Source organism: Accipiter gentilis, chromosome 11 (genome assembly GCF_929443795.1).
Source record: "Accipiter gentilis chromosome 11, bAccGen1.1, whole genome shotgun sequence".
In the NCBI taxonomy this organism is placed as follows: Eukaryota; Metazoa; Chordata; class Aves; order Accipitriformes; family Accipitridae; genus Astur; species Astur gentilis.
The window spans coordinates 17,030,997-17,054,448 of record NC_064890.1 but is presented as its reverse complement, the minus strand read 5'-3'; the positions used below and the strand labels follow the sequence as shown (position 1 = coordinate 17,054,448).

The 23,452-nt window shown below is 37.1% G+C and overlaps 1 protein-coding gene across 6 annotated transcripts in view; it reads right to left on the bottom strand.

Annotated features, from left to right (window-relative positions):
* CPNE8 (copine 8) overlaps positions 1-23,452 on the bottom strand; it is a 109,739-nt gene that overhangs the window by 59,470 nt on the left and 26,817 nt on the right. For 3 of the 6 annotated variants that reach the window (XM_049813943.1, XM_049813939.1, XM_049813940.1), the window contains 3 exons: positions 16,467-16,570; positions 12,593-12,632; positions 9,437-9,513 (listed from right to left, as the gene is read on the bottom strand). In XM_049813943.1, the coding sequence (XP_049669900.1) occupies positions 9,437-9,513; positions 12,593-12,632; positions 16,467-16,570 (221 nt within the window). Of the gene's footprint in view, positions 1-8,468; positions 8,516-9,436; positions 9,514-12,592; positions 12,633-15,235; positions 15,254-16,466; positions 16,571-18,091; positions 18,165-23,452 lie in introns of those variants that run through there. The other 3 variants (XM_049813941.1, XM_049813944.1, XM_049813942.1) reach the window with 3 other exon arrangements.

Genomic DNA, 23,452 nt, shown 5'->3' with positions numbered 1-23,452 from the left:
TATCAGAACCAAAATTCTTCCTACTGAAGCATCTGAGCCCAGTTAACTGTGCCATTAGGGACTTATTTGAGATGTAGTCTGGGCAGTGACAGTACTTTGAAGAAACAGCATCAAACATTTCCTTTGGTATGAAAAGTCAAATAGATTTATCCCACTTCCAAAAGATTATTGTGTCATATGGTAGATTGTGAAAAATACAACTCTGATCATCTCCAGAAGAGCTGGAGGCCTGAAGTAAACTGTTGATAAGCAAGCCCCATTTCTGACAAACTGGTCACCAAACAGTTGCCATTTGATAGAGAACCTTGTGCCACCCTGCCTGCAGCTATAACACATGGCAGTGAATGCCTGCCTGTCTCAAACTGAGATTTGCACATGAAGACATTTATGCTAAGACATGCTTCATTTCATCTTATGAACATGAAGGCCAAGGGATCCCCAACCCCAAGAGACACATGTGTCTGGAATTATCACTCTGTAGGATGGGGAAAACTGGAGAGGCAATCCCCTGAAGAGATGTGGGTGTGTATGTCAGAAAAAAAAGGAATTCTTGATTGTTGAGTGGATCTGAAAAGTATGCACAGTATAGTCATAGCTGAAAGCAGTTGGGGTAAGGTTTGGCTTGACATATCACCATGGTTCTCAAGGACACATGCCTTATAAAAGAAGGATAATTATTACCATGATGGCTGGCGAAGAGGTGAAATGCTTAATTGAGATTATCACACAATTTCTCTACAGAACAAAAAGTTCTCATTATTCAGGAACTAAAAACTCTACCAAGTGACCTCTACAGTTTGTGATGCTATTAAGTACAAACTTTATATGCTTATCTTGAGACTACAAGCATGAAAAAAGTACTGGACTATTTGCAGACACTAAAGAGTTTGTTCTCTTACAAATTCCCTTACAAACCATTCATTAAGAAAAAAATCCTTAAATGTAAAGTCAGCACCCTTGCAAAAACTTCAGTGGTCGCATATCAGCGAAATAGAAAGACCTTTAATTAGCAATAATGCCTTGTGAGAAAATAACAAAATAATTTCAAGCTGGTCTTATCACTGTATGAAAATACATAACCTGGAGATTCAGCATTACAGACCAGTCCTTCCAATTGCCAAGGAAATACTGACTAATATTACCTTGAAGATGAGCATGTAAGAGTTCCACCTGTTTAAATGCAGAATGCAGTGCCACTGCCCATCTTCTTTAGCTTTAAGGAATAGCTGGCATTGAGCTGCCCTGGAATTGATTCTATAGCACTGAAACAACAATACAGACTTCATATTTAGGCAACCAATTTCTCAGGCTAGGTTCTTCTGGAAAGGGTTACAGATAACCGTTTGTGGGTTATAATGAGGCAATCTGTATTGCATAATGACTGCCACCTCCAACACTCAGTGCTAGTTGTCTGACACTCAGATATAGAAAATGTGCCAGTCTAAGTGTGAATAGGGTGCAAACTGAATGTGAGGAAAATCTACATTTCAGTGGGTCCTACTGGTTTGAGAGCCCAGAACCTGTAGGTGTTCTACAGTTATCACCCTTGTTTGCACAGTATTTGAGAGAGCTATAATTGGACAGTATTTGAGGGAGCAAATAATTTGACTGTTAGAGGAACTGAACAGAAAACTATCATCAAATGAAAGGCCCTCAACAATACCTGCATGTCTCTAGACAAGACACAGTCTTGAAGAGTAATTATTGTCTCCTTAGGACAAATGATTCCACAACTGAGACACCACATCTGCAGCACCTTGAAAAGTTTGAAAGGAGCCTCTGAAGACAACTGGGGCTTTAACAAGGACTGAAAGGAGGACCTTTCCAGCATTGGTGAAAAAGTCGGAGAAAGATGGCAATTTATCTGGGAATACAAACCTGAGAGGTTAAACAGAGCCTCCAATTTTGCAAGCTGAAACTGCAGTGAGAAAGGATGGAACATTTTTCAGATCATTCAAAAATTTACAGTCTTATCCCTGAATTTACAGATCCTAGCCCTCTGGCAGTCGCAACCACAGATAAGAGGATTGGACAAACATATAGGAAGTACCAATTTCAGAGTTCAGATGTTTTTCTATCAATTATGTTCACAGCAGGATGACAGGAGAAAGAACTTCCAAAAATAGGCCAGCTGGCTCCAATACAGCCTCATTAGCAGGCAATGGCACTCAGATGTGAATAACTAGCATAGAATGCTCATTAGGCTTTGCAATGGCTCTGCCTCCTCATAAAAGGGAATCCCTACAGGAATGCACTTAGTAGATCCTGAAAGAAGCATTGGTCAGAGTTATAAATGGGGCAAGCATCTTCTCTCTAGGAAGACAGAACATGCAAATATCTAATTCTGAATAATGTCTGGGAAGCTTATGCTCTCTCTAGAGAGAAAAAAAAAACGGTGTCATTTCTGAAAGCAGATATAGCTGCACCTCATCCTTTCATGCTGATACAACTGGGACATGCAAGGCCAGTCTGAGTAAATCTTACACATAGAGCTTGTCTTGAGAAGGCATTTAATGAATCTAGTAACCCAACAGGTAAAGAGAGTAAACGTTACTGTTAAAATGTCAGATTCTCCATTTCACCTGCTTTGTATGACTAGATTTGTTTTCCAAGAGAAATTATCCAGAGCAAATGTTCACCTCTGTAACTGGCCAGTCTGTAAAATAAAGTGCAACAGTGAAATACGTTCTTGAATAAAGACGTCTGGTCATTGTCACAGAGATAACAGGCTAGCGCACTACCATAGTGGGAGCAAGAGTCTTCTGCAACAGACTGCACTGAATTCAAAGCCCTTAATGCTGTCAGAAACAGAAGGGGAGGTCCAGGAGACATCCTCATACCCACCAAGACCAAATACTATTCTGCTCATGCCTCAGAGGCATAAGACGCTGGTGCTTTTAAGACCAATGAAACTGCAAGTCATGCCTGTCATGAAGGTGAAGAAGAAAAACACACATGTATATCTCCACTTTTGCACTCACCATGAAGACCAGTAGCAAGGTATGTTTCAGTGTGCCTGACAGACCACTGCAATGGTGACCATCTAGGCTTGAGATGCTTACCTTCATTTTGATGAAGGACAAGAGTATCCTTTCATAGTACTTTCTATGGGAACTTTCCCTGGTGATATACAATCTGACTTGGAGTTGGCCAGCTCATGGCAGCCATGGAGTCCTGAATCTCATGAGGCTATTGTAAATGTCCAAAGTAGATAAATCTGAAGTTTAAGCTTCCAATCTTTGTAATTTTCATTTTGAAAGAATGTCAGAGCTTACTTCAATGCCAATCAGAGAATGGAATTCAAGCTTCTTGAGCTGGTTAAGTACAAATAGTGCTACTCCGGTAGGGTAGCTGATTGGGACTAAAACAGCACTGGGCATTCTCTTCTTTGCACATCCATTGGCAGAGAACAGAAAAGGCAAAATGCTAATGAACTTCAGAAATACTGTGAAGAGAAAAAGCTCTCTGATCTCAAGTGAAGGATTATAAAGAACATTCAAGTAATGTGAACGTGGACTTCACATAACTTGGTAAAGAAAACAGTAAATTCAAAGCAAGTAAATATCCTTAGGAACAGAAGACATGCAATGTTGTCAATTAAATTATTGGTATTTGAATATTAAGAGACATTAAACACGCATCTATAAGCAAACAATCCGGAAATGCAATGCAATGGTTTAATGAATAAAATAGGACAATAAATGTCTGCTAGACACCAAGGTATCCAGACTTCAGAGAGTCCAGAGTTACCAATCAACCAGGTACAGTTGTCTAGCCACAGCACTGTCAAAAGCACCAATGACAAAATAAAACCTGAACATGGGAAAAAGTTGATAAAAAGTCACAAACACTTTCTCATTAACATTAACAAATATCTACCCACACTACATATACAAAAAGGAAGGTATATTTCAAAATCTTTCAGGGGGACAACTGATTTGGGTCCATTTAGTAACTGCCATACAACAGAGTAGTATCAGAAGCAAGACCTGAACAATCCTTGTTTACCCAAGAGAAAATGCATCACACAGGCCCACACAACTGTGAGATAATTTTAAGGTCTTTTTTCAATAGAATCTTCGCTGATGTCTTGTCCTTTCTCATAGCTAATTTAAAACTTTAAACCTCATCTGGTACTCACTTCAGACTTCACTTAACTAAGTGATAACAAACTGCTGAATGGATGATTTTTAATCTACATGTTTAAAACAAATTTCAGGAATGTTCTCAGAAAAAAAAGTGTACTGTGCTGAATAATTTACCATTCTGAAGACAGACAGAACTATAAAGACCTTCAAGAAGTCAGCAAGATTTGTCTTACTAAATATGGGTGTCTTCAAAGTCAGCACCTTCCTCTGACGAAGGCACCACAAGCTTCCAGTAGGGTCAACTAACAGCCAAAACAGTCAATGGAGTCGCAACAACGCAATTCACTGTGGCAGTTAGCATACATTAGGCCTAGATAGTGAAAAGTTAGTGAACTTCTGTTTTAGTAGAAGTAAACAAAATAGGGCCAACCTCTTGTCCCGATTGACAGGATAGTGTTTGTGTGCTCAATTACATGGTCAAACTATGCAACCAATCTGCTCACCATCAAGAACTAAAAATATGTCCAGAACAAGTAGAGAGTGTGTGTCCCCATCCCATGGTACTGATGCCCTCCTGGGACAGCCCTGGTAGGAGCTGGGCAGGAGCTGTTTCTCTAATTGGGTTACTGGAGTTCCCCCACCTGCCTTGTACCTCTGTGCTCCCTTGTAGGTGTGGAGATGGGACTTCAATGGGCTGATGGCTCTCCTGGGATGGACCTGTAAGTAGCCAGGGAAAGGTATTATTGGGGTTCCTCCACTTGCCTTTGTGCCTCTCTTCTCCTTTGTTTGCAGACAAGCTTCTTAATCATGTAACCTAACACACCTCTTCTATTATACCACTTACTATACTTGTCCTCAAAGCTACTTCCTGGACAAGTTTTTAAAAGTTTAATATCCAGAACAGGATTAAGAGGAGAATCACAAAACACAGTTGTCCAATAACAACAGTACTCGCTGAAGTTAACCAGTTTGTATGGTTGTATTAGAAATCTGATAATCCAATCAGCTGATTCTTCATTGTTTGTTCATGCAGGATTTTTTTGCAGGAGGTAGATTACAGTTAACAATTTCCTTCTGTTTCACAGTAGCCAAAATCTATTAAACAGTAATTTAGCACTCCCAATAGTGATGCAGCCAATTTTAGTTTTTTTGGGGGTGGGTGGGTTTTTTTAGTGTTAAATTTTATACAATATTTATTTTATTGCAGACAATTTGTGACTAGCTACTGAAATTGAAGGACATCTTAAAAGTTAAGGTTCATCTACAAACCTTGATGACAACAGAAATTGATGCAGTTTTAAAGTACCATTTTCTGTATAGTTTTTCAAGTTATTTAACAAAGTGATACAGTGAAGTAGTATTACTTCTAACATATATTATGTTACTGTGTGCATAGATATGTTTTCAAGTTTAAATAGCGTATTTGTAAGAGTTTTCCTGAAGTATGCTGCAGATACTGAAACTTTCCTCACCTGCAGAGTTGAAGAATTTATTTACCCTTAAAATGAAGTAGTTCCCAGTGTGCACAGTCCCACCAATACAGAGAAGGGAAGTAATAAGGAAGATGTAGTGATATTAATAGAACTGTTTATGTGTAGGACAATTAAACCCCTCATTTAAAAAGAAATAGTGTAAAAAGGACTGGTGTAGTCCTTGGGGAGGGAGGGGAAGGAGGGCAGGAGAGGTTGCAGGGAGGGCAGGGAGGATTACTAGGGACTTGTCATAAAGAATGAATCTGTAAATATAGTGATCAGGTGACTGAACTATATTTGGAAACCCTCAAAATTCAGCAAAAATGCATTTATTACCAACCTCAATTCCAAATATTAAAGCGAATATCAATCATATTGTTAAAGGATGTTGCGGCAGTAATGATCACAGCACTGTACTCAGTTTGCATGGTTTTGGTAGTGGGGGACAGGCTGCAGGGGTGGCTTCTGTGAGAAGCTGCTAGAAGCTTCCACCATGTCCAAGAGAGCCAATGCCAGCTGGCTCCAAGACAGACCCGCTGCTGGCCAAGGCTGAGCCTGTCAGTAACAGTGGTAGCACCTCTGGGATAATGTATTTAAGATGAGGAAAAAGTTGCTACAGAACAGAAACAGCAGCCAGAGAGAGGAGCTAGAGCGTGTGAGAGAAACAGCCCTGCAGACCCCCAGGTCAGTGCAGAAGGAGGGGGAGGAGATGCTCCAGGCGCCAGACCAGAGATTCCCCTGCAGCCCGTGGGGAAGACCCTGGTGAGGCAGGCTGTCCCCCTGCAGCCCAGGGAGGTCCACGGTGGAGCAGATCTCCACCTGCAGCCTGTGGAGGACCCCAGGCCAGAGCAGGTGGATGCCCAAAGAAGGTTGTGACACCATGGGAAGCCCACATTGGAGCAGGTTTTCTCGCAGGACTTGTGACCCCGTGGGTGACCCATGTTGGAGCAGTCTGTTCCTGAAGGACTGCAGCCTGTGGAAAAGGACCCACACTGGAGCAGTTCGTGAAGAACTGCAGCCCATGCGAAGAATTCACGTTGGAGAAGTTTGAGGACTGTCTCCTGTGGGAGGGACCCCACGCTGGAGCAGGAGAAGAGTGAGGAGTCCTCCCCCTGAGGAGGAAGGAGCAGCTGAGACAATGTGTGATGGAACTGACCACAACCCCCATCCCCTGTCCCCCTGTGCCACTAGAGGGAAGGAGGTAGAGAACTCAGGAGTAAAGTTGAGCCCAGGAAGAAGGGAGGGGTGGGGGGAAGGTGTTTTAGGATTTTGTTTTATTTCTCATTATCCTACTCTGATTTGATTGGCAATAAATTGTTATTTTCCCCAGGTCAAGTCTGTTTTGCCCATGACAGAAATTGGTAAATGATCTCTCCTTGTTCTTATCTCAACTCACAAGCTTTTCATTATAGTTTTTCTCTCCCCTGCCCTGCTGAGGAAGGGGAGTGATAGAGCAGCTTTGGTGAGACCCTGGCATCTAGCCAGGATCAACCCACCACATACAGTCATGGAATTCAGCAAGGGAACTAACAGCTCACATTTGTTACAAATCAATTTGAAGCATCTGCAGTTGGCTGTAAGTTAGGGAAACTAAATCAAAGGCTTATTTTGATAAAACATTTAGTGAAAATGTTTTGCGAAGACTTTTCAAGTTTTTTCATTACTCATTTTTTCAGCATGAACTGTATGATAAATGAGTCCTGCTGAATAGCTGAAATTTCCCTTTGTACAAAAACTAAATGTTTGGAAGACATTTACAGACAGAATTTAGTCAAGGCTAATGGACTGGAAGGGGATAACTACAAGAATACCTCCCCACAAAGCAGTCCTAGCCAACCCCCAACATTTATGATTCAAAAAGGATTTGTTTCAGGTATGTATAAGTCTCAGAAATCCAAGTAGATTAAATCCCATTAAAATATTTTCTAAACTTAAAATACAATTAAAGAAAGTTTACCATAGTTTTTGTAATAGAAATATTTATTTTACTTTAAAATTTTTATTATTTCATAAAGACCCTTAGATTAAATTAAAGGAAAACTATGTAAATTCTCTTTCAGTTTGTCAATTTAAGCGGTCTGTTCTGAACTGTTATTTCAACCAGAAAGAGTTCTGGAGACACCCTGAAATTATTTTTGGCATGAAAATAGAAAACTTCAGATGCTTTTCCAAGCTTACACTTGCGTTGGAATTGTAAAAATTTAAGAATTTTATTGCATTCAGGTTTTGAGAAGAGTTTTTAGCATGACAGCTCAATGCTTCAAAGTTTTTGAAAGAGAAGATGATAGCTATCACATGTGGGTCTCCTTGAAGCTGGCCACTGTTTTCACCAAGCTTAAAAGTTTAGGGCCACCTCCGCAGAACACCACCACAGTATTTGATACAAACTAGAGAAATGCTTTTTAAAAATTATTTTAACAATGACATTAAGTTCTTTACACAAAAAAAGATAAAAGTCTCTAATAAAATCTAGGGGAAAAGGCTACCATTGGTATATTTTGGACACTGATAACAAAATACCGACTTCTGAGATTTTTCATAGGACTTCAAAGCTACTACTTAAACTAATGTTTAAGTTTGAACTCGACAAGTACAGGATATAAGATATGTACATGAAAAGGTAAGTAGTGTATAAACCATATAAACCACTAAAGATAGATATAAAAGGGTAAACTGAGTAACAGAAATGGTTAATTACATCAAATATATACATAGAAGAAACTGTAGAGCTAGGAACATATTTCCTAAGAATTTTACATCAGATTAATAATGCATCATTAATATAACTCGATTAGGCAATTACACTAAAATAATATCTAAGTACATTCTGAATTTTGCAAATTGTTGTAGTTTGTCCAGATCCTGTTTCTTGTCAGAATGTGCCGTGTTGTGTTTTCATCAAAGTTTGGTCCAGAATAATATAAGGCTTGCTAAGCCTAAGAAACTTCATCTGCCCTTATAAGGAAATCAGTAATGAAGAAAAGTGAATGAAGTAACCCTGGTATATTACTCATAATGAATGTAGTAAAATGAGACAAGAAGAACGCTCCATCAGACAGAGTAACCAAACTCATGATCATTCCCTGCAGTGCAATCATTATTATTAAAAGAAAAAAAAAAAAAACCCCCATAAAAACTCCAAATTAAAAGATATTACAATCATATTAAATGTCCACCTATATATTTAAATGTTTGCTTTTAATGTCATGTGTGAATTTATAGCATACGTTTAGATAAAAATTGTAAAACATTTTCAATTACTCAAACCTTATTTAGGAACAGAAAATGCAGATTGTTCAAATAACTGGTGTTTTAAATATCTATACATCTCTATGAACAATGGTTTGCAAACATCAAAATCCTCTCAGTGGGAAAAAAATACATTGATCATAAAGTTTTCCATAAATTTAGTAGGATAAATAGAAAATACTTCATACTCTGGATTGCCTCACTGTTTAGGAATTGTATTATTTGGAACAATAGAAATACGAGTAGGAATGTTTGAATTTGAAACAGTGAGGGTTTTCTTCCTTGATGCTTGAACAAAAGGCAATAAAGATTTATGGTGTTTTAATTTGAGAAATAGGAATAAAAACATTTTTAAGATTAGTATACTCAAACTATTTCTAATGCAAGATGTAATGAAGTTCACAAAAATTTTGGATGAGTCATTTTCTTTGCTAATTGTCCAAATTGAAACTTAAAGTATCATAGTCTATAAAGACAGACTTCTATTGTACCTAACAACTTATTTTCTCTTAGAAGCCACGTCTGTCAATCCAGTATATCAAGATACCTCACAACAAAAAAATCCCCACAACTCTAACCTCATGAAGCAGGATGTATTCATCCAATATTCAAGAATTACATACTTACACAATTGATTTTTCCAGTCTGCTCCCCTGTGATCCAACTATTTCTCCCAGTGTACAAAACATTTGTCCCAAAAAATCCTGAAAAGCAGTAACATAAAAACTCAGAATTCATATTTCACATTGAAACAAATTTGGTTTCCCATCTACCTGGGCTGTTCACTATTGTAGAACACATTCTGCCAAACATCGCATCTTAATAATAATTATGCAATAATGAATCATAAACCAGACTATTATATATTTTACATAACACTGGGTTACATTTACAGAAGTAATTCTAATGCACTCCACTTACTGTTTTTATATTGCCTTTTTCATCAACAAAAATGAAACTGAGAAGGAAAAAAATTAAAAGCATTAGAAACATAACTGTTTTTTTTACCGTAACTAGAGAATTTTACTAAATTTCTCTTTTATGAAGAGATTCTACACTGATTCTATGAATTTCTTGGACGTGAATTACGTTGGCAGAAATTCAAGCCTGTGCAGGATCTGTATGAGCATCCTGGATTGACAAGTATACACGAGCATTGCTTTAATGACAGACTTTATTTTCATGTTTTATAATTTAACTATATCACTAAAACTCAGCTAATTTTCATATTATATCTCCCTGTAACATAAGTAGTATAAAAACATGAATGGATTTTCAAACTTGTATGTATATTGAAAAAAACTTTATGCTGCAGTGCAACTCCTTAACTTTCAAGTGAAAAGCGCTTGCTAGCTCTGTTCTTCCCAGCATCATTGGCAGTAGTGGTAACAGTAGCTTGTGAGATTTGTTCACAAACAGTAATGAGAATCAAGACACTATAATTCCTATACAGCAAACCATAACTTTATGATATTGTGTATAGTAGCGAATATCTGTACAAGTAGTTCTGACTCTTCTCCCAAGCCCAGGCCGCTCATTCCCATCTCTGAGCTGTGTGAGTTATGGGTCCACACAGCAAACTGGATCTGAGAACTAATCCCACTGAAGAGGAAAATAACCCTGCAAAAATAAATTTTTGAACTATGTCATTTAACTGATCTGACACTGTGACACTGTTTCCATAAAGATTAAGTCTTTTAAAATGGCTATAATTAATCTGAAAATACTCAGCTCCTCATTAATTTTTAAAATCATCAGGCATGACATGTTCTAAAGTAACACTATTTTCTACACTAAAATGATGTTTTCTACAATTTTCTTTTTTTTTTTTTTTTTTTTTTTGGTGGCGTTACCATGATTAATTCCTATTAGTTCCACAGTCTGTTATTAATGACAATTGTTCATTACTCTGTTGTTTTTTCTTAAATGAGGAAGTTACCATTAACATAAAAGTGTGATTTCAGGTAGCCAGTTTTATAAACATTATTACAGACAGCTACAATGGCAGCACTGTCTAGTCTGGTTACTTCATACACCCGTTATAAAACTCGCTTCATTCACTTCTCATTTTGCCAAAACCAAGTCACTGAAACTGAAATTCTTCAGGCTGACTCTTTTTTATCCCCCAAACTGTTCAACTACTCAATGACACTGCCCAGTATTTCCAAAGTAATGGATCAACAGCTATTTTTAGGAACAGGGAAGATCTTATTCTACACGAGGTGACTACAATGCATGAGCAGTCTAGCTATGCAAATACTACTGGCCTGACATTTTTCAGAAAGAACAAATTCCCAGTGCATGGATATGAGCAAAGCTCTACTCACTTCCTACCTACTCACTGCCCAAATTCTTAAGACCTACAGGAAAGAGACGCGGGAAGCTGGCAGCAAAAGGAACAATCCAGACCAACCTTGAGCACTTCGGAAATGATGGAAATGAATTGCTGTCATTAAGAAACATATTTCTAGCTACCACCATTCAGAGGGTTCTCAGAGCCATTGTCTTCTTTGTGTGCTTAAGATTATATGGCATAGTTTGGATGTCTTCAGCACAGATACCAAGTCTACACCAACTTGTACAGATTTGCTCTTAAAGACAATGGAGGGAAATAGGTATTTCTGGTATTAATGTTAATGTCTAAAGAATAATGTTTCCCTCCACAATTGAAGAGTCCAGGAAATTGGCTCTGTCTAAAAACCAGGACCTAATGTGTCTGAGTACACTTAGCCTGCACTAATTAGAATGTGACAGGCACATATGTAATTCAAGATCTACCTGAATAGTCTTCAGAAGAACATTGGTTTGTTTTCTCACTGTTTTGTCCGTTTTTTCCATGGGCTCAGCAAGATGCTCAAACCTTCAATTCCTGTTCCAGTAATCAATGAACTCTAGGTTATATATTTGCATATATCTTTGTTTGCGCTTCCATAGTGACTATCCCATCTCGTGTCTTATCTTTTTTCTTAAAACTTAATTATGAGGGTTTTGTACAAATAAGTATGTTTCAGGGGAAAAAGAAAAGAATTCATATAAACTAGTTACTACAGAAGTGCAAACAATCTTGGGCAGAAGCCCAGGATGAGGCTTTATCCTTGTTGAAGACAGTATAGGGTAGACTTCTATTTTCTATATCCTCCTAGCTAGCATTGCAGTTATGCAGACCACCTTTCCATGATGACAGAAATGGAAAACAGTTTGCCAGGGGCTTTAAACCTTTACAAGGAGGATCTAACTGGAGATCAATGGCTAAAAGTCTTATCTTTTCACTTATGAAGAACACACATACCACATTCCTTCCATTATTCTCTTTTCCTTTGCTCTGGATTCTTAAAGGTTCTCTTATCAAAGCCTTTCTGTATTTATTTAAAAAAAAAAAAAAAATCACTCAGAAGCCTCTGAATGCTGCTCTTGCAACTCTAAATTTTAAAGTTACTATTTAATCCCTTCCACTTCAAGATGACATGAGCATAAAAGGTTCCTACTAATATTAATTGGGACACAATCAAAACATGTTTGCAATTTTTGACCCAGAGAAGTATCAACAAAATGCAGCATATCACATATCTGAAAAGATATACACGTATGATTAAATATGCCCTTTACAGGAGGAATGTCCCATTAAAATTATACTCACAAGCATTATATATGTTATTAACCACAGCACAATCACTGTATTTGTCTTTATGCATCTGTATTAGTTACAGTCAAAATAAAATAAACATATTTAGGAAAGCATAAGCATTTCAGCACAAGAAAGTATAATAGCAAGGAAAAACTTACATGTTTTGATAAGTTCGGACTCTTCGAGTCAACATCGTAGCTTAAAAGAAAAAAGTAAAGTTATATCGGAGTTGCCAGATGACAGATCTGAGGACAATGTAAAGAAACAAAAACTATTTCACCTCTTTCAATGTGTGAAATTTACACAAACAGATACATGAATGGAAGTCTCACCAGTAAGGCAAATTGAATCATCACAGACTATAGGTTTATGGTTCATTAGCTATTTGAAATGAAACAGTTTTCAACAAAGTACAGGTTACTAAGAGAAATTATTCTGATGTTCCTGTTTGAACAACAAATGCTACCAAAAACCAGAACAAAATTTAAAAATTAACCTTAAAAAACAAACTAACTTGTGAATTATTTTCTTAGGTAATTTTTCAGTCATTTGACTAATTACATAGAAATAACTGACAAAAAACCTAAATTGCTTTTAGCAAGAGTTTGACTTGTTCTTTTCAGCTTATCATAATCTTGTTCTTCCTCCAGCTAGAAAATGTCATTGTTTCCCTTCCACTAACAAGTCAGATTTCAAAAAAATGACTCTGTGAATTCAAAATGGATTAAAAAAAATTAATATAAGAAATTCTTCAGGGATTACTAATCTGTGTACTTCCATAGTCTTCAATCTTTGTCAGATAATCCACAATAATACTTTTATCAAATCCTACATTCAGATTCAATACCAGTAACTAAATCAAAAAAGTATTCTCTATGCCCATCTCAGCCTCTCTGCATGTTTCCATTCCCACTGTGGTATGCTATGCCTTTGGTTGTACTGCCACAAATTGTTGTTGGGATGCATTATGGACCAGATCACAAGTCAGGAGGACTGGAATACTACAATGTAGCTGGATGTGGTGCAGCACAGTCAAAGTTTTAGAAAGATATTTGTAAACAAAGGAATGACTATAAAAATCACTAACGTGAGGGGTTTTTTTTAAAAAAAAAAAAAAAGTAATTGCATACTGTTGGTGCAATTGAACAGAAAAACACAACCGGTAATTTGATCAGAGGACTAGCTACACAACTAAAAACTACTTCACTGGCAAAATCAGTAGCAAATCATCAAATATGAACAGAAAGGGGCCTGAGACATTGGTGGCCATACAGTTTAGGAGGGCTCATGCTCATTTATCAGAACACCAAAAAGTAGAGATATACTCGCCGCTTCCTTTTTGTTGCAGAAAATATGAATCATATGAGGAGTTTCCTTCTGTGAAAAGTAAGAGTTTGGCCAACAGCGGTATGCAATTTTGCTGGGGAATTTATAAAAGGAAGCTTTCTAAATGTCCTTCTTTCCTAATCTAAATCAGAGTTTTAATCCAAGAGTAGCTATACGAGATTGACATTTTTAACTCAGAGTTCTACAATATTTCATTTCTCATCACTGTTATAGGGATCTAAAATAAATTCACAGACTATGGCTAAGGTCACTTGCAGGCAAGCATTAAAAACAGTTATTCAACTTTGAGTTCAGAATAGACTTGTGCCCAGGTAATCCAAAATAGCTGCAGAAAGCAGTCAGGTCTTTCTGATAAGTACAGAGTATGTTTGATATTTACAGCTTTTCATAAATAAACAAAGAGGAGTCCATTTCTCTGAGTACGTGAAGAATCAAACAGGAGACTGTATTTTCCCTTCCAGGTCCAAATCATTTTCAGATAGCACTTATCCAGAAGTTCTTTAGAGACTTTCCTTTCTTTGCCTAGACTAAGCCTAGCTCTCTCTTTCTTGGTTCATTTCTTTTGCTCTTCTCTTCTATTGCACTGCTTGCTCCCCATCACATACATGCATCCTACAAGGATCAAGAGGCAACAAAATCAAGATTCCTACACAGCCCCAACTGTGTCTTTATTTCAGCAATGCTTTACCTACATGGATGAGAACCCTTTATTTCACAAAGTGACTAGCTCTTACTTAAAGTTATTTTTAAATAGCAGGCAACAGTTATACTTATCTGATTTAATGACATTAAACCCAACTTCTAAAATAAAAAATAAAGTCTGCACCATGCTTCCATGGGGAAGATCAAAGAATTGTACCTAGCCATCTAGAAGCACCCTGTAATCTATCTTGGCATTAAGTATTTCCTTTCACTCCTTGAAATAGTTGAAGTCTAGGTGAAAACAGCTAGCTGCTATCCATGTATTGAACGCAATGGAACTTTTTTTCTCACTCATCCTCCCAACGCACCTTATTAACTTAGGAAGCATTCTAACATGCTAAAAAAAAAGACATTTACAGCTAAAGAAAAATTAGACATGTTTGGGTTTTTTTCCACGATATAGGAAATGCTGCCATTCAAGAGCATTTCAGTACATCCTGATGGCAATTTAAAACAAAACCAGCAAAACTACACGTAACTTTATTAATTTTGCTAACACACATTTATCAGGCATCATACTTTTTTTTCTACTGCTATGGGAAAATCATCACTAATGTGATCACTGCTCTATTCTATGCCCTGCTTAATGTACAGATTGATTTGCATTCCAGAAAGGGGGGGGGGGGGGGGGGAGGAGGAGCAAAAGAACCAAAATAAAATCAAGAGACCATTAGAGTCACTTCAAAGCAACTAGCTGGAAAAGTAAATGGTGCACTGAGACTAAAGCCTAGAAGATTTTAAAATGGCTTTACCATGAACTTCCTAGGAGATTTTAGGCAAATTATGAAGTCTTTCTTCATCTATTTTGCTGTCTACAAGACAGAAATGCAATAAATGCAGTTTCTATATCAAGGCAAACTTGCAACATAACTTTAAATTGGGAAGCGATAATACTACAACTTACCTCTACTATAATCAACACTTGAGTAGGATTTGTCACAATTCCATAAAGTATATCAGGACACCTCAATCTTTAGAATTAGAAAGTATAGGAAGGCAGACTACACTGCATCTTTCTTGATAAATTTATTTGGTAAGTAACTTAACAGATGATTCTCCTAAATCTTTCTCAAGAACAAATAAACTAAAAGAAGTACACATGAAGGCAGAAATCTTAGGAACACAAAATAACAAAACTCAAGCTAAAGTATACCTTGAAAAGGAAATGAAAGGAAATAGGAGAATGGTTCTTCAGCTAAAAAAGGACATGTAAAGAAAAATTGTGGCCACTATGCACACTCTACTGCAAAACTGAGATAATTAAGGGAAAGCCATTCACTATGAGGGTTATTCAAGTGCTCTCTCATAGGGCAAGGTTTGGAAGAATTGCTAATAAAAAAAGAGGACGAGAATTAAAAAAAGAAGACAAGCTTGATTATCACAAAGACTGAAATAATAAGAATGGGGTGAAATGTAACAGATACCATGCAAGATGACCTGGTGACTAGACTCTCGATTCTATTTTCCAAAGAATAAAGTGAAAATCAAACCAATTCCACCAGTGGTATGAAATGAATACATCTGGATTAATGTCAAAAGCTATCTGTTTCTAGGACAACTGCTTTCATTTTAAAATCTTAAAATTTAGTATATTTAGATGCATACTGGCATTTATTTTAGTAAAGAAAATTTTGCCTCTGTACTACTTATACAATATTTTATTTCTGGACAGTATGTGCATACCTGTTTTATTGGCTATGCTGCAAGAATATTTTAACATTTTGACATCCTTAGCTTTCTATTTTCTAAAAGTAATGATTGTGTGTATTATTGTACTTTGACTAGTTAACACCTGCCAATTTCTTAAACCTTGGTCATTCTTATGTTGCACATTTATTTCTGAGGAACAATGCTAAATCAACCCTGTTTATTAATGTATTCCATGTCAACAGATAATACCTCTTTTCAGGTTAATTTTATGCTGGACAAAAGTTAATATATTTACAGAGGCTGCAATATTAGAGTCAAAGATTGTTAACTTACAAATCAAATCGCAGATTCTCTCTTTCTTCAAAGAAGTAGTCCATTATAAATTTTCTTACAAAATCTGGATTTAAAGTATTATCAATTACTTCTGTTCTTCCAAACTGTAAAAGAAAAGTATAAGCTTAAGCCACATGCTATAATGAAGTATAATTAAGTACACTGCCAATATCAGCAATACGTGAGATATGAAAGAGCCTGTAAAAAATTCTCTTAAACAGATGCCATGAAAGAAAATTACTGTATTCACAGGAATAGATCAGTTATCTGTGGATGAAGACAGACTGGAAGAAGACATCATATTTCAATACAAAAAGTGGTGCATGCCCTGTATCATATAACTTAAACTTTATAAACATCGACTCCCAAAGCTGATCAGAATCCACAAAAATTTGGGGAAGAAATTCAGTAACATAAAAATCCACTATTTCCTCAAAAACATGACAACAACAGCAAAAGCTTGCATATATTGCTTACTTCAGATAGCTTTAAATATCAGGGGACATAGTTCTTCCATTGGAAGTATATAATTTTGGCAATAACCAGCTCCTATTTCACCTCAGTTCAGCTCTCTTCATCTCTTCTCTATCTGAGCTTTCTGCAAAAACACCTTTTCTTTCTTGGTGTTTACAGGAAGAGCCTCAGCTCTCATCAAACTGAAAATATTTTCATTTAAAAAAACCCAAAACACTTTTGATTTACTTAAGTTCATAAACATCACAGATATAAATGACTGATCATAAAATATCAATGTGATAGTTTTGTTCTTGTTTTAGCTGTTCTTTCAAGATACTCAGAAAATAAAACAAAAAAGAATGAGTTATTATTGAAATCAGCATTTCATTTTGTCCTACACATTGAATATATCAAGACATATTTGAATATAGCCTACTAAAAAGTTTTTTGACAGTCTGCTGAAAGATAATCATTAAGGAGTCCTCAAAACTCCAATTTGGCACTGGAGACTTTTGAATGACTCAAAGACTGTCAACCTCTTAATTGACAGGACTTAACTAAATCAATAAACATGGATAAAGAAAGAATAAACCTTCTTGTAACTGAAGGTTTTTGAAATGTATTTCCTAAAAATGTTTTCACATCACAGATGTGAATTTAACCACTATAACCTGCACAGAGCCCCTCAGCCTCCAACAGGAGCCTCCCTGTACTGGTCCCTGCACACTTAACATATACGTAGTATGGAAGGACAGAGCACACTCCACTGATTCTTCCTCTCAAGACTACAGTGCTTGATTCTTATTAAAATAAAATTGTAAAGAACTGCAGCCACATTGTGTGCTTTAAAGCAACTCCATTACTGTCAGCAACTCTTTTTTTCTCCTTTGAATGACTGTGTATGCATGCATTCAAACTGCAGGGGACTGATTCTAAGCACCATTCATTCACACAGGTCATCTGGAGAAGTGGGCCTGTATCTAAGAGGACAGCTGCTTTGCAAAAAGCAACTACCCACCCAAAGGTCTCAGGTACAACAAAATGTTCAACAAAAGTTAACACATCGTCAAGGCACAGCTCTATAAAGTCTAAGGAAAAGGAACAACCCTCAGAAGTGACACAGTGGTGATTTGCATCTTTACAGAGTGTGCTTGAATCCTGTTAGGTACCTTCACTTTCGCTATGCTGTAAGATGTTCAATTGGTACAGTCTTATTCAGAGATCTCCATATTCCAGCACTTCCTATAAAAGACAGAGAAGCAAAACTATCTTCCAAATGAATGATACCATCTCCAAATAGAAAGGCAAAGAATATTTAACATATAGGGTCAATTAGCATACTCCTTTGCCAAGATTTTACATCATTTCTTAAAACCTAAGTGGAATGATTCCCTGGTCTCATTGGAACCTTGATATCCCCTGCAAGAAGGCTTCTGAATATGTCCTAAAGCACAAATTGTTTAGAAAGCAAGTTTACTCATTAGCAATCACTGTATTTCTTCAGCTCACCAAAGCAATAGCTATGAAGGGGGTAAGCATTATACAGAACAGGCAGGAGAAATCTCCAGAAGCTCTCCAGAGTGAAGATGGCACCGGATATTCAAAATAAAATCCCTGAGTGTCTTAAGAGAGGACTAGCACAGGATGCACATGATCCTGGAAACAGATCAGAACATGAACAAATAGTTTGATCCTTACTGTTTGTTTTGGATGAAGAAAAGTCAGTCTCTTGAGAAATTCTTCAAGGTATTCTCTGAAACATTGGGATAAAGTTGACATGTAGAGTGCTGTAAAAAACACTCTCTTGAACCAACACTGGTGACTACTATGGCCATGTATTAATCAATGACAAACGATAGCAGTGGTAGAAAATTGGCAATTCTATGGGAATAAGTATGGCTGGAATACTAGCCTGGGATAAAGGGCCTTTCTTTCCCCTCTGAATAACAGCGTTCAAATTTTATGTACATTCAGTCTCCAATCAGTTTTCAGGTCAAATAAATCTCAATGTTTATAAATAAAATCTTCCCCTGCCATTCAACAATATTGGAGCCAGGAAAAATTGAAAGCTGGAATGGCTGATAAAATGAAATATGCAGCAATATCTAAGCATTTAGTACCACTCGAAGGTATGCACTGAAAATGAGAAGCCACTCTCTGACACAAACCAGGAAACAGCAGCTCATCAGACCAGGGATGAGAAATGAAAACAATGGGGTCATAAGGACCATCCATTTTGCAGTTCTGAACAGGGATACATCTCATCTGTGTATTTTTTTCTCCTCAAGTGTCTTATTTCTTCGATTTGTACTCTTGCACTAAACTCTCCAAATTCTCTCAAAGACTGGATCAGCTGCACAAAGAGGAGATTTACACTTAGAACTGAAATCTGATACACACTGACCTACTACTCCAGAAGCAAAGGACTCTGATCCTTCAAAAAGAAGATCAAAGGGTGACTGCATTGTAACTGGCAAAGCTACCAGACACACAGCAAGTAAGTAAAGAACACATATTAAGTTCTGGCAGCCTCTCATGCTACATCCAACAGAATCAGACACACATATACAAAGATATCCATGAAAATATCTCCCATCCTGTGCAGATTCAAGAAGCAAATTGTCCTGGGAGACTCCTTAATCACCAGGCAGGAAAAGAAAGTTTACTGAAGTTCTTTAAATCCTCAGATTAGGACAAGCTTGAAGGAGAGTAAGAGGATCTTCAATCATGTGGGACCTACGCTTCCATATACATGGAAAACACAGAGAAACAAAGAACATGGGGAGCTGTAGCCTAAGAAAGTTTACTTTCTGCTGCCAAAGTCATCATCTAAATTCAAAGGCACAAACCCAAAACCTAAGTGAGCTCAGAGGACAACTTGTCAAAAGAGTTCATTTAGGGGCACTAATACCTCTCTTGACAAACATCTGGCTTGACACCTTCATAAACAGATCATTTTCTGACAGTATGATCCTTCTTGAAACAGTAAAGGCAGTTTGCACAATGCAAGGATACACCTGACTTTGGAAAAGCCATTCAGAGGAAAATAAAATTAATGGCTAAGGAAAACAGACAAGAATCATATAATACTTGAGGTTGGAAGGGACCTCAAGGAGATTGTCCAGTTCCACCTTCCTCCTCAAAGCAGGATCAGCTAGAGTAGGTTGTCCAGTCAGGTTTTGAGTATGTCCAAATATAGAGACTCTGCAACCTCTCTGGCCAACCTGTTCCAGTATAAGATCACCTTCACAGTAAAAAGGGGGTTTTTTTATGTTTAAATAGAATTTTCTGTATTTCAATTTGTACCCATTGACTCTTGTCCTTCCACTGGATACACCTGAGACTAGTCTGTCTCTGCCTTCTTTACTGCCTCACATCAGGTATTTATAAACAGGGATAACATGTAAGCCTTCTCTCCTCCAGGCTGAACAATCCCAGCTCTCTCAGCCTTTCCTCATATGAGAGATGCTCCAGTCCCTTTAACATCTTAGTGGCCCTTTGTCAGACCCGGTCCACTATGTCTGTATCTTTCTCATATAAGGGACCTCAGCACTGGACACAGCACTCCAGCTATGGTCTCACTGGTGCTGAGGGCAAGGATCACCCCCTTTGACCTGTTAGCAGTGCTGTCCCTAATGCAGCACACAATGTTGGGCTTGCATACTCAATAAACCCTCTCAATTTCACTCAGATGTAAGGTACTAAGGGACTGAAGACATGACAACTTCTACGAGTGCATGAAAAAGCAAGATACAGGCACATAGCTAGGTAAGGGAAAGCACTGTTTCCCTTTGTTCCTACATACCCTAAAATGATTGTGACTGGAGGGGGACACAGATGCTCACCTCAGACAAAGAAAACAGCTTATAGAATCATAGAATCATTTGAGATTGGAAAAGACCTTCAAGATCATCGAGTCCAACCATCATCCATGCCCACTAAACAATGTTCTAGAGTACCTTGTCTACGTGCTTTTTGAATACCTCCAGGGATGGTGACTCAACCACTTCCCTGGGCAGCCTATTCCAATGTCTGACAACCCTCTCAGTAAAGAAATTTTTCATAATATCCAACCTAAATCTCCCTTGTCGCAACTTGAGGTATTTATACAGCCTTGTGGCCTCTCACATGAAGTTCAACAAAGACAAATTCAAAATCCTGTATTGGTACTGGGGTCAAAGTGGTGCAGTATGAGCTGTGCAGAAAAGGTCATGGTGCAGCCTTGAGGGTTTAACAACACATTGGGTTGTATTAGGGTCAGCACAGGCTGCATATCAAAGGCGACAATTATTCCCCCTCTATTCAACATATGTGGGGCCCCACCTGGAAAACTGGGTGAGGTTTGGGGCTCTAAATGCAACTGAATCAACAGACTGGAGGCAGTTCAGCTAAATGCCCCCCCCCCCCCCAAAAAAAAAAAAAAATCAGCAGGCTGGAGCACACAACTTGAGGAAAAGCCAATGGAGCTTAGTTTGTTCAGCTTGAAGAGAAGGTTTAGGGAAGATCTATTTCCACTACCATCCTCCACTCCCTAAACAGCATTAAAGACTGAGCCAGACAGTTCACAGAGAGCGCAACAAAAGGAGAAGACGCAATAGTCAAAAGTTGCAACAAAGGAAATTATGAAGGGATATAGGGAAAAACTCTTCCAGAATGAGTGATTAAGCACTGGAATGAGTTGCGCAGAGAGTTGTGCAGTCTCTGCCATTAAAAAAATTTCAAACCTTAGCTGGGAAAGCCCCTGAGCAACCTGTCCGAACTTTGAAGATGGCTTTGCATGGATCAGGAGGATGAACCAGGCAGAGCAGATGAGCAGGAGGCTGGATAATGCAAAGGTTCCTTTCACCCAAATTATTCCATGATTATGTCATATTTCATATCTCGGGGTTTTTTTAAGTTTTATAGTTCCATTAGAAATAGAACTATGTATGTATTCAAAGGAAAAGTTACTTCAAAAGGAGAACAAAACAGTTATAAAATGGCAGCTAAATGGCAGTTTTCATTTTTTTTAAACAGTAAAATATAAATTTATAAGTAGCTTTCATCCCTTCAAATCTGCATTTTTTTTTCAGTAAACAATATTTCACTTTACACTACAACCATTTTACACTTGGGAAACCTTTCTGACTTGATTTAAAATGCATGACAGAAGCTTATTGGTAAAAAGATAAATATGCAATATGCTCATGATTAAATCACACTGAGACCAGAGAAGGCCTAACAGAGTATCCATTACACTGTTACCTTTATCTATCATCAGTTATACTGAAATTGCTACAAAACTCAAGAGACTGAATTCAGTGGCGCTACTAACTTTTCTTTAAATTATTTTAAATTACGTTTTTTTAATTGAGGCTTCAGTTTTTTGGTCTGTTTACTTTTTTCCAAGGGCTACACATATGATTATTTATATTAGTTTTCTGTGAAGAAATAACTGACAAATTACTATTAAAATTTGTCTTATAGATGACATTAAAATGCTTGCCTCTCAAAAATCACAGGTCTACACTTTTCAGCTAAATAAAGAATCATCTTTTTAAATCTACTTTCCCAATTACCTATTGCCTTTTTTAAGCAGAACAGGTTATTTCTATAATCCAGTCACTTACGACTAATAACATAGTTGCTAATTAATTAGTTCTCCACATGGCCTACTTTCCCCACTAATTGTTGTGTAAAGCTAAAATCTTAACATGGCCAACAAGCAAGTACCTTTAGAAATGTCATTCAGAAGAGTAACAGAATCAATTTAACTATTTAAAGGAAAATAAATGTTCAACAAGAAAATCAACAACAGAGTCCCTTTCCTGGATTTCCCAAGATGGAGAGTCTTTGTCACCTCATAATGCAAGTTATCTTGGTAGAAGGGGATTTTTAAAATTTATTTAGTCATTTGAATTTTTATGGCATCTCAATCTAGTGATCCAGCCTAAGGGGCTACAAGGTTAATGGAAAATCATAACCTTCATTTTAACATCAGACTTATAAAAGACTAGCAAGTTGGGTAAGTCCAATACCAAAGATACAAAGCAACTATTGTACCTATGAGAGTCTAAACCAACCCTCTGCTAACCACCTTCTATATGAATTCTCTGAATTAATTCTTGCTTCAACTTTATGGCTGTGAGTGAACTTGAGAATAATATCTAGTAAGCATTATTCTCTCATTTTTTAAAAAATCTGCAGTGATTTACCACAATTGCAATGAAGTTCTTGCAAAAATTAAATCACTCCCATTCTGAAAAAGAAGTTCTTGTTTCTTGCCTGAATTTTATTTAACTTCCTTTTCTGTCTTTTGGATCTTTCTATACCTTTGTCAGACAGAAACATTTTCCATTATGAAATTTATGTTCTTAGTGTTATATATATATATATATCTGATTAAAATTATCTGTAATTCACTCCTTGATTAGGAAAATAATTTAAGTTTTGCAGTGTAGCATATGTTATTTAATCTTTTAATAATTCATTACTTTTATCTCTAGTCTTTTGTCTTTTAAACATCTTTCCTGAAATGTGAACAGTCAGAA